The sequence below is a fragment of the Arctopsyche grandis genome, chromosome 12, assembly GCF_051622035.1.
Source record: "Arctopsyche grandis isolate Sample6627 chromosome 12, ASM5162203v2, whole genome shotgun sequence".
NCBI lineage: Eukaryota > Metazoa > Arthropoda > Insecta > Trichoptera > Hydropsychidae > Arctopsyche > Arctopsyche grandis.
Genome location: NC_135366.1, coordinates 13,289,593 through 13,303,610, shown reverse-complemented (window position 1 = coordinate 13,303,610; position 14,018 = coordinate 13,289,593). Strand labels below are relative to the sequence as shown.

General features: G+C 32.4%; 2 protein-coding genes across 2 annotated transcripts in view; both read right to left on the bottom strand.

The window, feature by feature from the left end:
• Nucleotides 1-14,018, bottom strand: part of LOC143920309 (myogenesis-regulating glycosidase-like) — a 950,780-nt gene that overhangs the window by 71,385 nt on the left and 865,377 nt on the right. The window lies entirely within an intron of this gene.
• Nucleotides 4,083-14,018, bottom strand: part of LOC143919583 (protein Wnt-4-like) — an 86,719-nt gene continuing 76,783 nt past the window's right edge. The window contains exons 2-8 of the mRNA XM_077441965.1: nucleotides 8,752-8,899; nucleotides 8,539-8,659; nucleotides 6,768-6,925; nucleotides 6,573-6,680; nucleotides 6,354-6,500; nucleotides 4,378-4,505; nucleotides 4,083-4,300 (exon numbers count right to left, since the gene is read on the bottom strand). Coding sequence (XP_077298091.1) covers nucleotides 4,099-4,300; nucleotides 4,378-4,505; nucleotides 6,354-6,500; nucleotides 6,573-6,680; nucleotides 6,768-6,925; nucleotides 8,539-8,659; nucleotides 8,752-8,899 — 1,012 coding nt within the window. The 3' untranslated portion in view covers nucleotides 4,083-4,098. The remainder of the gene's footprint in view (nucleotides 4,301-4,377; nucleotides 4,506-6,353; nucleotides 6,501-6,572; nucleotides 6,681-6,767; nucleotides 6,926-8,538; nucleotides 8,660-8,751; nucleotides 8,900-14,018) is intronic.

The window sequence follows — 14,018 nt, the reverse complement described above, 5'->3', positions numbered from 1 at the left end:
ATGCCGTCTAGGGCTTCGCCCCCCTTAGTTAATGCCTTTTAGGGCTTCGCCCCTCCGCGCCCTCATGATTAAATGCCGTCTAAGGCTTCGCCCCCATTAGTTTATGCCTATTAGGGCTTCGCCCCTCCGCGCACCCATGATTGAATGCCGTCTAGGGCTTTGCCCCCCTTAGTTTATGCCTATTAGGGCTTCGCCCCTCCACGCACCCATGATTGAATGCCGTCTAGGGCTTCGCCCCCCTTAGTTAATGCCTATTAGGGCTTCGCCCCTCCGCGCCCCCATGATTGAATGCCGTCTAGGGCTTCGCCTCCCTTAGTTAATGCCTTTTAGGGCTTCGCCCCTCCGCGCCCCTATGATTAAATGCCGTCTAGGGCTTCGCCCCCATGATCAGTTGCCGTTTAGGGCTTTGCCTCATAAGGCTGCGCCCCATGGGGCTTCGCCCCGTTCCAATTTGTCGGGAAAACGCAAGCAGCGGACACATTTGAAATTATTGCGTTGCAATGACACTCATTCCCGTTTCCGTTCCCGTTTTTGGGCGATTTTTTTCATAGTAATCTTCCCGGACACGCATACAACAAATCCTGAAAGTTCCATCCTAATCAATTCAGTGGTTTAGGAGCCTATACGGCTATACGAGACACACAACAGACATTCAATTGTATGTATTAAGATATAGCTTTTTTTTGAAAAAAAAAGGTACCGGAACTCTCTTCTTCTCAAGTTTTTTATTGGAAAATATTGTATTAAATTTATATTATATAGAATACTAGCGGTTTTACCTGGCTTCGCTCGGTATTTGTAATATATAAAACTTAATTAAGGTAAAATAATCTAATAGTAAACATTAATTTGTTTTTTTTTATTAAATTTATTTGAATCGAAAAAAAAATATATTCAACGGGGTTAATATAGTCGTCGGTAATTGGATTATTCATCACATTGCGATGGTCACAAAGACAATTTTTGCTATGAAAAACGCGAATGCGGAATATTTGGCACTCGAGTTTTCGTTAGTATGATAGTTATCGTTAGTATGATGGACTTTTCGGCTGAGATTTTAGTGACTTTGTGACCAGTAATCACCGAACTGTTGACAGATGGTCAGAATCATTTTTGTCAGTTGGCAATAGTATCATTACTGGTGCAACGTTGAAGATTGGTACAAGTGGTTAACAGTACAACAGGCGCCGTCAGGCAAATGTCAAACGATTGTGGTCGAATTCGACCACATTGAGTATCTTAATTCCGGCGATGGTCGTCAGGTGGTATTGGACATTTTGTCCTGAAGAGATTCCGAAACTCTGCAGTGCATCTTTCATCAAATGCGAATGGCGGGGAGAAATAGCGCAGAGAGAGAGAGATACTGCTATCCAACCGTGAGGAAAGGACAAATCAGTTATCTACCGTGGAAGGCGATGCATATGGAATTTAGAATGATGAATTGATGGACGCAGATGATGAAGGGAACAAGATACTCGCTAGATCCTCAAACAATCAGCTTATTAGAAAACGACGAGCCACTCCGTCAGACGGACAAAATACACTAGGAAACACATTATCGACCATGAAGAACCTTGTTATCTAATTACTTGAAGAACGTGCTTTCAACGAGGCCCACGTTCAACGAGTTTTATGGAAACACGTTCAAGGGATTAACTTTCTCTTCGGAAGCAGATCGACAGAGAAACTTAAAACGGCCATCATGCTCGCAAGAGTACTGGTATTTCAGGAAGACACCGCACAAAGGTTCGAAGGAGCAAAGGTATTCGACAGACACACCAACCCCGAAGCGTGCGAAATGGTGGAAATAGAAAAATCAGTACTCGAGCTCAAAAATATTCTAGTTAATTAGGAAAATAAAAATCACCTATATATGTATTGTCGTTCTCTGGCCAATTCAAATAAACATATTCCATGACAATTCTGAAGTTTTATTTATTTATTAATCAAATAATTTTACATCAATTCAATACTACTTCATTAAAACAGTAATAAATAATGAACACTAAACTTTGAAATGAAATGCCACACATTTAATTCAAACATAAGCGTTGCTAATCGTTATTAATAATTGAAATACGCACATAAATATTTCTACACATTCACATTATATCATAATTAAATGCGACTTTTACATGAGATAAAAAATGTACAAATAATATTTAGATTACTATTATGAACAACAAGTGATTTATGTGATTTGTAAAAAATATGAAATTAAGTACGCGATTTAAAAATATACAAAAATACAAATAATTAACGCTAAAACCTATTTTGAATATTTACAATATCGATAATAGTCTATTGCTCGGGATCATAAACTATCATACTAAAATTTCAGATCGGAAATTACATTAAAAAAATATTTCATAAGATATTTTGTATTTTGTGATATAGAAATAAATTTAATTACATAAAAGAATCAAAATTTTTGATTTAATTATACCTTTCCTCAAAAAAGAAAGAAAAACCTTAAACTTATTTAGAGAGTGTAAAATTATAGATGAAATTCATTTTACATAAATATACTAAAAGGAAATGATAGTACATATTTAAAAATATGAAAATAATGTTTTTAATATTATTCTGGATATGAATGTAACAAATATATTATACAAAATGAGGTAGGTAGGACTTGAAAATCATAATTAATAAATAAATTAATATAATACATTTTTGCTATAATAATACATGTATGTATGTATGTATACCATATTATTCTATTAAATGTTTAACTAATATATACAATTAAGTTAAATCATCCTACTTAAATCACATTTGTTACATTTTAATGCGAAATTTTTCTTTTTATTATAATAATTATAATTAGATACTTTTTTTACACACTTCGTCTAATACTAAACAGTTGTATAAAATTCCTGATGCCTACAATATTTGATTACAGAATGGTTGTAATTAATTGAATATAATTATTAAAATTGATAATTATAAATTTAGAAGAATTTTCATTAACATTGATTTAAATTGTAAATCGTTAATCTACATGTTCTGTTATCAACTATGCCACTGTACATTACACAATCTATTCAAATAAATCATAGAATATAATAATTTACATAAAAGTTTTCAAACAATTCATATTTTGAAGTAATTTGTTATTAAAGAGCAAAAGATAAAGAAAAAATATATAATATGTATATAAATTCATATATGTATATAGGTATGTATGTATACATACATGTAATTGTATCCGAAAAACTTATCACGTCCAGAAATACCAGGAAATATTGAAAGGTATTAAATATTTGTCACGGGTTAAAAAAATTCTGTCAGCGTTTGAGTTTTTATAATATGGTGGAATCACACCATTGAACATGTACAAAAATAAAACTAGGAACACATAAGTTACAAAGAATATTTGACTCTCCCATATTCGGGGATGGTTTCTAAAGCCAGCATTTACCGTATATTAGATTTATAATAAATTATTTTAACAATTAATATAAGATTTTCAAAATAAATATCTAACTTTATAATACAATATACTGTTGTATATTTAAGTACAATTTTCATGTAAGCTACACATGCGTATGCCCAAATTATGTTACCCGTAGAAACAAGTAGACTCGAAATGTACCTAAATGGATGCAAGGAACCACAGAAGAGTTCGTGCGCGAGTTGAGTCGATGAGATCAGGTACGGAGTCGTTTAGATGTGGCTTCTTGAAGACACGGCGGGGGATCGTGAATCGACGAGTATATGTATATGAGCATATTTCATGCTAACTTGTAACTAAATACATACATGTATTAGAAAACAATACTAAATTAGCGCTTAAAATATGCTAAATGAGTTAAAGTGAAGTGGAAGGAAACCGTGCAACAATCAAGTACAACTATATATGTATGTATATAATATTAGTTTGTGTATAGGGAAATTGTAGATATTCACATTTAATTATCATTTAAGCTTGTAATTTAAATATATTTAAATCATTGTTACACAGCGACACCTCGACTTAAATCACCCGATTCACATTTCTTTTGTGATATGACAAAGTATAAAATTGGCACAAAATTCAAAGTTTCATTTGTTGTTGTTTTTTTTATTTATTTATTTTTGCCTCTGTGTTGGAATTTAATTGCAGATGTGTTCCTCTTTTTTGTAATGGCATGTTTCGCACACAACATTGCAGCACCAGACGAATCGACACTGGCACTTTTCGTCAGTGTCGAAGACCCTTGTTTGATAGCCTCGACCGCAGCAGAGTAATCGACATCCATCAGAGCCGGCACTTGTTCGGTTGCATAAGCGACCATGAGTACCCAAAATGTCCATTCTGTAATTGAAAAAGCAATTGAAAGTAAAGTTACAATACACAAAAATACATATTCTGCACGTCAAGTAAATACTAACGCTTCATTTGATTCACAGTAATCGGGTGAATCGTCCAGATAAACTAAATCTGTTTTGTTTGGTTTCTTCATATCAGGATGATAAGGACGCAGTTTTTTCATCTTCTTCCCACGCTTCCTGTCAACCACCTGAAAATTTTCATTTTCAAGTTAAATTAATAAATTAATTATTTAAACACAGGGACCCGAATCGAAAACCGAAAAAAACGGTTATTTTTGCCGAAACGAAAACTGATACTGAACCGATATTTTTTTCGGTTAAGTAAAATTAATATATATATATATATAATTTGGGAACAGGGTTGCCAGACTTCCCTATTTGAGCGGGACTGTCCCGAGTTCAAGAGACAAATCCCGAGTCCCGCATTGCCTCTGATAATCCCTACTTAACAAAATTTGTATATGTACAAAAATGTATGCAAAAAGAAATGGTTTGGCTTCAAAAGTGACAAATTTAAATCCATTAAAGTATTGTCCTTAAACCAAACATAAAAATCGAATTTTATTTAATTGAAGAATTAACAAAATTATTCAATATTATTTGCAATGTTGACCGTCTATACGAAGATGTCTGTTTATTTAACAAACTTTTATTGTAGCAAACGAGAAAAAAACAATATATGAGAAATGGATAATATTTTTTAAAGATCATTCCACTTGCAATAATTTGTATAAAATTGTGGCCCACATCTCAATTCTACATCCCATTGCATTTTGCGAAAGAATATTTAATCTTAAATAATATTTAAAGGAGAAAAATAGATTATTATTAAAAACTGTAGAAGCGGAATTAATACAATTGTAAAGACTAATGAAAATTTTTATCAAGCAAAGTTGGCGAACATATTTTGAAACAAGCTAAAAGCTAGGAAAAAACTTTTAATAAAACTGTTGTGATTGTATAATTTTTTGCATTTAAACCAAAACGTAATTCCTGTAATTATATCGAATATATTTTAATAACTGTGATTTCTATGGATCATTAAGTGACTTTTTATATGTTCTCATCTACATATATATGTATGTACTTATTTACATATATTATAATTTCATTTAATTCTTAACTTCTTATTTAGTGAAAGTCCCGATCTGTAATTTTGGAAATCTGGCAACCCTGTTTGGGAATGATAGAATTAATGAACAATACAGGAATGTATATTAGGAATATGTTATAGAAACTTTTAGAAAAATATAATATCTATATCAAACAAATTTACTCTGTTACGACAGATAATGGAGCTAATATGATCAAATTTGTCAACTTGTCAGAAACCGAAATAGACGAAGAAAACCAGAATATTAATTATGAAGCGAATATGGTACCTTCCATTGAGAATTGTTTTTTCCCATCGGAATAAAATGTGTTGCACATACTTTACAATTGAAAATCAAAGATTCTATTAACGATTCCGATTTAAATTGGCTATCAAAATTGCGCGATTCAAACACCTGTGAACGGAAAAGCAAGAGTAAATACACCTATACCTGTAAAAATTAACTACCAGAATAAAACAAACTACTAGATTCTTTCTAAACTGTTGTCGCACTATTGTTCCTAAAATCAGGGCCCGATGAAAAGTTGGTAAGCCTAGAGACAATCAATTAAGTATGAATGAAAAAAATGTATTTTGTTTGCATTTTAGCTACATTAGAATCCGCTCTCTATTCCGCAGTGCACCAGCGGCCAGCTGCACACGCTAGGAAATATTCTCCTTTGACATTTTAATTATGTATATGATCACAATAAGCTATAGCAAAAAGCCGTATAAAGAGAGGTATAGACGGTGTGGGTGTACTTATATTAACTTGCTAATATTTAAATACAAGAGAACCGAAAACCGGAACTGAACCGATATATAATTTTTTTACCGAACCGGAACGAAAAAAATAACGGTTCGGGTCCTTGCTTAAACATATCATTTACATATATTTGAGAGTACCTTTAAAAAAAATTTAATTGAAAATTAGTTCGATTACCTTTACGTGTGAAGCACCATCGTAACGAGCAGTGAGCGCTTCTCCAACAATACGAAAGTTTGGTAATTTACGCCAACAGACTCTCACTGAGCAAGATCCAGACATTCCATGGCATTTACAAACCCTTTGCATTCTGGAACGTATAGCCTAAAATACATAAACATTAACAATGAAACACAATACTTCTTCTATATACTTTGAAAATCAATATGAAATTACCCGTCGACCAGCTTCATTGTTATGCAAATTCATAAGACCTACGGAATCTACCCTATCTTCTCTGGCGTCAATGAATTCTCTGCTGAACTTTTCACCATAATGAATATCCTGAATGTAATAAATGCAAAATAATTATATGTAAGAGTTCTTTGTTATTTACATACTATATTGAATATATGTATATATGTACTTTACCTCAGAACAGCCACCCCATTGCCAATTTTTAGGCGTTTTCTTTCTAACTCTATTATCGCAAGAGCAATCGTTGAGCTCTCCTTTGGCGCACGACCTTGTAATGGCCCAAGCGACTGATGCAGAAGACACGGCATATATGTAAGACGCTTCCCGGCTATCTGCAATATATAAAAAAAACATTCATTGAAATGATTCACAGTAAATTTCTATACTTTTCATCACAACGGTGATAGATTATACAGCTACGCCGAGAAAGAAATGTTTGGTTTAAATCATCACCGAGTTGAAGATACGTTGCATTTGTTTATGAAACTTGTAACTTGCACCAGACAGACGAATCACTCAAAGTCGTTCCACGAACATGTAAACAATTTTCACACAACATGCCAACCACCACACGCAGTTTCACATTGGAAATAATTAATTTACATATGATTTCAATCATAACATTGAGCACTTTGCCATTACTTTAAGTGAACATAACATTTATATAGATAGAACATTTAACTAAAACAAAGAACATTTGTTGTGTGTGTGTGTGTAAAAATTGTTTCTGATTGGCTGTCATTAAATATTCATTTTTTTTAATTCAATAAATAAAACAAACAAATGAACGCTACGAATAAATTTTGTTTTTTCCCTCTCTTATTTTATTTTATTATGTAGGCCATTGTGGCGCATCAGGTTCTTCCTGTAATGCCAAAATGGTCCAAAATGTTAAATATATAAATATGTATGTAGATGAATAAAATAAAATAAATATAAATTTTGACAGCTTTCAGACGGGTCTACGTGACTTGACAGAATGTTAAATTACAGAAAACGCAAATATCGGAAGGCAAAGATCGAAAATCGAAAGATCTTAAGTCGAAAGATCAAAAAAAAATGGTGCATGGTAAACGGTACATACTCACGTACATACTCACTTAATTTGCGCGAGCAGGATACAACAGGAACAAGAGGAACATGCTTTTCCTCCCGTATTCTGCGCGCGCACATTAACACGGGAGGAAAAGCATGTTCCTCTTGTTCCTGTTGTATCCTGCTCGCGCAAATTAAGTGAGTATGTACCGTTTACCATGCACCATTTTTTTTTGATCTTTCGACTTAAGATCTTTCGATTTTCGATCTTTGCATTCTGATATTTGCGTTTTCTGTAATTTAACATTCTGTCAAATCACGGAGACCGCTTTCAGACATATAAAAAAAACACATTTCACAGTTAAAGATAAAGATGAATATGATAATTATAAATATGCAATTATTCGATTGTGTTTATAACTTAGATTAATATTTACATTTACATGATCTAATTCTTATAACCAGCAGAATAGACAAGTGGTTAGCATATAATGCTTTGTAAAGAGTGGTCACAGGTTCAAATACCACTGGTTTCTATTGGCCAGACCTTGGATTTGTGACTCCAGGTCGATCGTTTCCTATCAGAGTTTGCCAATTTATCTTATTTTCATTGAATCGGTTCCAAAAAATTGGCAACCTTACCCATTTTCTCGCAAAATCTCGAGTTTTCAGAATTGGAAAAAAATGGAATTTCGCTGAATTGTATAAAATGCTGTAAATTTACAAATTTGACCATAACGGTATCTGTGGATTGTATTTATGTACTTTGTATAATGATAATAATATTTGTATCAAATGTACAATGTTTCTGGCCAGGAGGGCGCATTGGGGTTACCTGTTAGGCCTTCTTGGTATAAATTGAAGATAAAATAAAATTTGTTTAAATGAAATACAAAATTTGTCAACTTACTGACAGACATAACGCCTCCAAAGATATCTGTAGAATTTTCCACAGTACTACAGTTCCAACGACTGTGCCGGAATTGATGTTGGCATTCTTCTATGCCGATTCTAGCTCCGTGTGATAAACTCTGAAGACACAATAAAAACAATATTAACATGTATGTTTATTCAAGATGAGGAGATTCTGATAATGGAATATCATGTTGTATTTATTACATACGGCCATAACTTTCTCTGACATTCCGCATATTTGTTTCTTTTGCTTGTCGGCGAGGAAATCGAGTCTGTCGCAATTTTCCTTATAGCTAGCCGGTGAACCGTCCAAAGCGACACCGTTCCCGCTTATAATCTGGGGCATGCCTAGATTCCTGAAAAACATTCACATACGACTCATTAGTGTCATTCGGTGGAGTTTCGATAAATAATCGGTTGCGTTGTATTGGAACTGTCTGAGAGCGCGTCGAGACAAAACAACACGGAGGGTGAACGCAATAAAAATGCTAACCAATGTACCTATTATACGTCTGATATAATCCAATGCTTTCAACATGTTTTTGCAAAATGAGGATAAAAAAATATTTGCAGAGAGAAAGTTCTCCTATTGACGGGCCAGAAGTTGTTTATAGTTTAACTGTTTACATTGGAAGCAGTTGCAATTTCGCTAAAAGTAGGGTGGAAGTAAGTATAAATATAAAGAGCAAAAATATTGCATTGTGTATGTGCGAATATACTCGTACCAAGAGTATACTCGTACTACGAGACGTACCGAGTAAAATTGACAGTAATTATTTATTCGTAAGGGCCCTTCTATTATTATTACATTTCTCTGCATGAGACTGCTTTTCCAGGACAGAAGGCAAACTAAAAAGCGAGAGAGCAAAATAAAAAAAAAAAGGTTCACAATATAAATGGACAATAGGGCACCCTCATGTGCCTATCTCTGACCATAACCCATGCAATAATATGTATTTCACCGGGCACAATACTAATTTTTAATATTAACGCATCCTTTTAAAGATTTTTAAAATTAAATTTAAAAAAAATCAGTAGGTATCTACATATTATATATGTACATTTCCACAATTTTATCTTTAAAAACAGAAAATGCTATATTTTTTTTTACTTTTCGCGCCATAGACAAATATGTATAGGCTAGTCGTCATTGCACTATTGTTTATATCTTAAACATATTTTTACAAGCTTTTTTGATCTCTTGCTTTGAACACCGATGGAACGGTTTATTGTTATTTTATAATTGCCCTGACGAGTAAACCTAGTCATAAGTAACACTATATAGGGCGACATTAGCGCCAGCGATTCTCTCTGATACCATATTGTGAGTTAAAATCCATCACAAATAAATTTAAAAATCATAGGACGTAGAATTAAAACTTTATATTGAAACAGTATTATTAGATAATTCATTGATATTAATATGATCCGTTATATTTGAAAGTGGATGATCCGTTATATTTGAATTACATTGAGATTTTTAAGTAATATTTCGTACATTGAGATATTTAAGGGTTTGCGTCTGAATTAATTTTAAAATATTGGCAAACGTAGTCAATTCGGGCAATGTTTTTAACACTATAAACTTGTTAAATTTTACTATGCAATAATAATTAATAAAAATAAACGATTTTTCAGCTATAACAAATGAACTTATACCACTTTCAATAAAAACATTCCTGCGATAACATTTATGAGGATATTGTACACTATTGACAGTCATTAAAATATAAAAAGAGGATATCTATATTTGACTAAAACCAATATTAACTCTTTTTATTCCAAAAATGGACTTATACCACTTTTAAAAACAAGGACGGATCCAGAAGGGGGGCGATGGTAGCAATCGCCCCTCCTAAATTTCATTGCCGATTGAAAATTATATATTGTTTTAAAATATTTTTGTCGCGACGTACAAAATGGCTGTCCTTTGTGTTACCTATGTTCATTGGATTTTAATTGGATCATGAATAAATATTAATTGCATTATTTTTTTTATCGCCCCCCCCCCTAGAAAAAATCCTGGATCCATCCTTGTTCTAATATAACAACTTATATATACCTACAAAAATCTGTTAACATACATACATACATACATATATGATTCGGAAAATTATTAGGAAAATGCTATATTTAAAATAAATCAATTAGAATTAATGAAGGGTTGGTTCCTCAGTTTTCTGAAGGGGACTTTACACTAAAATTCGCCTTGCCAAATATAACCTATTTGGCATACTATACAATAGTAACAAAAGCAATACCTAAACAATGTGAGTTCTACATAAATAAATTCATGACCATATCCCCGGTCTATAAAAAGTACGAATTCAATACTATCGGAGTAGATATTATAATATATTATATATATATATTATATATGCACGTGGTTCAAAAAACACAGGTGTCGTTTTGTTATTCATGCGGCGGCCGCGTGAGAATTGCGATTTGAGTTTCAGTTGCACCAGGTGGTGCTCGGGGGCGCCATGCATTTAGATTGGCGCAGAGAAAATCGTATTTTGTACACAGGCGAACACCATAAACGCGGGACGTGACCATGCCGACATACACCCTCGATTTTGCATCGGGTCTTTGACCACGACGTTGCAAAAACCCTCACCAAGCAGCAGAGTCAAGAGCGAACGATGCGCCATCTGCATCTCATCTACACGAACTATGAAAAGAAAACCATTTCAAGAGTTTCACAACACCGAATGTATTTTATTCCTATTCTGCCATAAACACTTACAATACAGTGCTGTCTCCCCAATTTCAAAACAAAGCGTTTCCAAAAATATAATACAATTTTTTTGCAAATATATTATACATATACATATTTGCGGAGGACCAAAATATATATTATAATAAAATAATTAAAAAAGCACCAATAGAATTTTTTTTCAATATTAATTGAATTTGTACGAAATTAATAAGAAATATCAGAAATATAGATGTCGTAGTTAAAATAGAACAATTGGACGGCTTATTTTTATGGAATATGATTATAAGCGCCGCAGGGGAATTTTTTCCCCGAAATATACCACTATTAGTATAAATCATTGATGAATAATACACATAGATGGGCTCTGACGTGTGATTTTGGTCGGAGATCTTGTCTTCACTGACTGAGGGATGCGGGGGGTTTAACTAGGGGTTTTACTAAAAAATGGTTTTTTTCCCTACGACGCAGCGGTACCTACCTACCTACCGAGAGAAACTGTGCATGCGCCATGTATTTTGCATGCGCCAAAAGGGAGACCAGTATAAGCCGTGAGGGCGGATCTAGTGTATTATACATCAATGGTGTAAATATTATACATACATAAGAAAAAGTAATGTGTTTCAGAATTTTTCGTTTATTATTACCGAAATTTGATGAAAAATGCTGCTTAAGGTAGATTGCATTCGAATTATAAATTCATTGGTTTTAAATATTTCGAAGTCGAAGCTGTAATGCATTTTTAACATAAATTATGGAAATTTTATAATTGAAACAAGGGGTTTCCGGAAACTTTTTTAACAAGTTTTTTCAATGGATTTTTAGAAACCCTCGAAAACCCGCTGTATGACAGCACTGCAGTTACATATGTACATTAAAATACGTTATTATACATAAGCTTGTATTTTACTGGTAATTCTTTTAGTCTATTTTTGTCAGTATTTAAATATGAAAATTCAGTATTTATATTAAACGACCAGTATCCATCGTTCAATATAAATAATAAAAAGTCAGTATTGATATAAAATGGTCAGTATTCATGTCAAATGGTAAGTTTTATGTTGACAAATGGCCAGTATTACTTTTTGGTTGGTATCAACACACGGTTGGTACGATCTTGATAGACAATTCCATCCAACAGGCATTGCTATTTGTTCTGGCGAATGTACGTCAGATTTTTATTATATTTATACTGTCCGCTTGTTATTTATACTGATATTTAATAATTATAATTTGTTAATAAAGTACTGGCCGAAAACTGACATATACTTACCGAAATTGATTAAAATACTGGCCATTTAATGTATTGCCTTACAAATTATAATACTAACAAAAAATGTATAAAATAGATACATTCTATTTAATAGCTATTGATCACTGGATCAATAGCTATTAAAATAGACTTAAAATGTATTGTAAACATAATATATTTAAAAATTAATAAAGCAATATTCTCAATTGATTATCCAATAAAATAGTAGTACACCCAAGAGGGAGGCAAAACAATAGAAAAAATATACTAAAAAAAAATTGTGTTCGAGAGCAACCTGTAGTGGCACCCATGGTCGGGTTAGTACATATATTTGAAAGTGGCAAAAGTCCACATTTTTCTTCATTTCGAGAAATATTTAGCAAAACATTAAATATAATGTTTTATGTTTTATGTTTTATGTAACAATATTTATAAATACTGGTGTCCTGTATACGTTTATTCTGCTTTTCCAAAATTCTAGACAAATTAAATCAAAATAATTGATAACAATTTGTGAATTAACAGAAATAGTGTTTTTGGAACTGAAAATTGGACTTAAGCCACTTTAAAATACAACGACTCATATATTGGATCAATAAATGTGTAGAAACTTTATTGGTGTCAATGTTTAGAAAAAATATTGTTTCTGTTTTTTTTTTTAATAAATAAGACGTACCCAGTGGCGGATCAAGTAAATGGGGGGCCCCAGGCGCAAAATGATATCACCGTTTTTTACAATGCTTTTCAGTATATGGTTTTCATTAGGATTTAACACTAACAGTTCTTGGAATAAAATAGGTACTATTTTGAAATACTATGAACGTATTTCTAAGTTGTAAATTTTGGTAGCAAAGGCCCATTTTGGGGTCCCCAATATTCGGGGGCCCCAAGCGAGCGCTTATTTTAAATGTATGATAAACCGCCGCTGGACGTACCCTTAATTCAGAGAAACGAAAAACATAAAATAAAACATGCATCTTATAATCGATGAAATACGGTAATAAACTGATATATTTCGAGTTATAGATAGGCTAAAAATCAAAAACACAGACGAAGTGATTTTTTTTCGGAATAAGTTGAATAATTTATCGCTATGTGTATATGTATAATGCTAGTGGTTTTACCCAGCTTCGCTCGGTATTTGTATTATAAACTACTTAAACATGGCTAATCTAATAGTAAACATTTCATTAAATTTATTTAAATAGTTTTATTTTATTCAAATTTGTTTGAATAGTTTTATTTTATTTAAATTTATTTATACCCAAATCTTACATAGTTACATACAAAGTCTCTTTCAATATTATATATTAGACTATTGGTTTTACCCGACTTCGGTGGGTATTTGTAATATAAACAGCTTAAGTATGGGTAAACATTTATTAAATTTATTTGAATAGTTTTATTTTATATGTTTTTTTATTAAATTTATTTGAATCGAAAAAAAATAATATTCGACAATATCGATATCATCGTCATATAAACTTTGATTTGTATTTGATGCTCC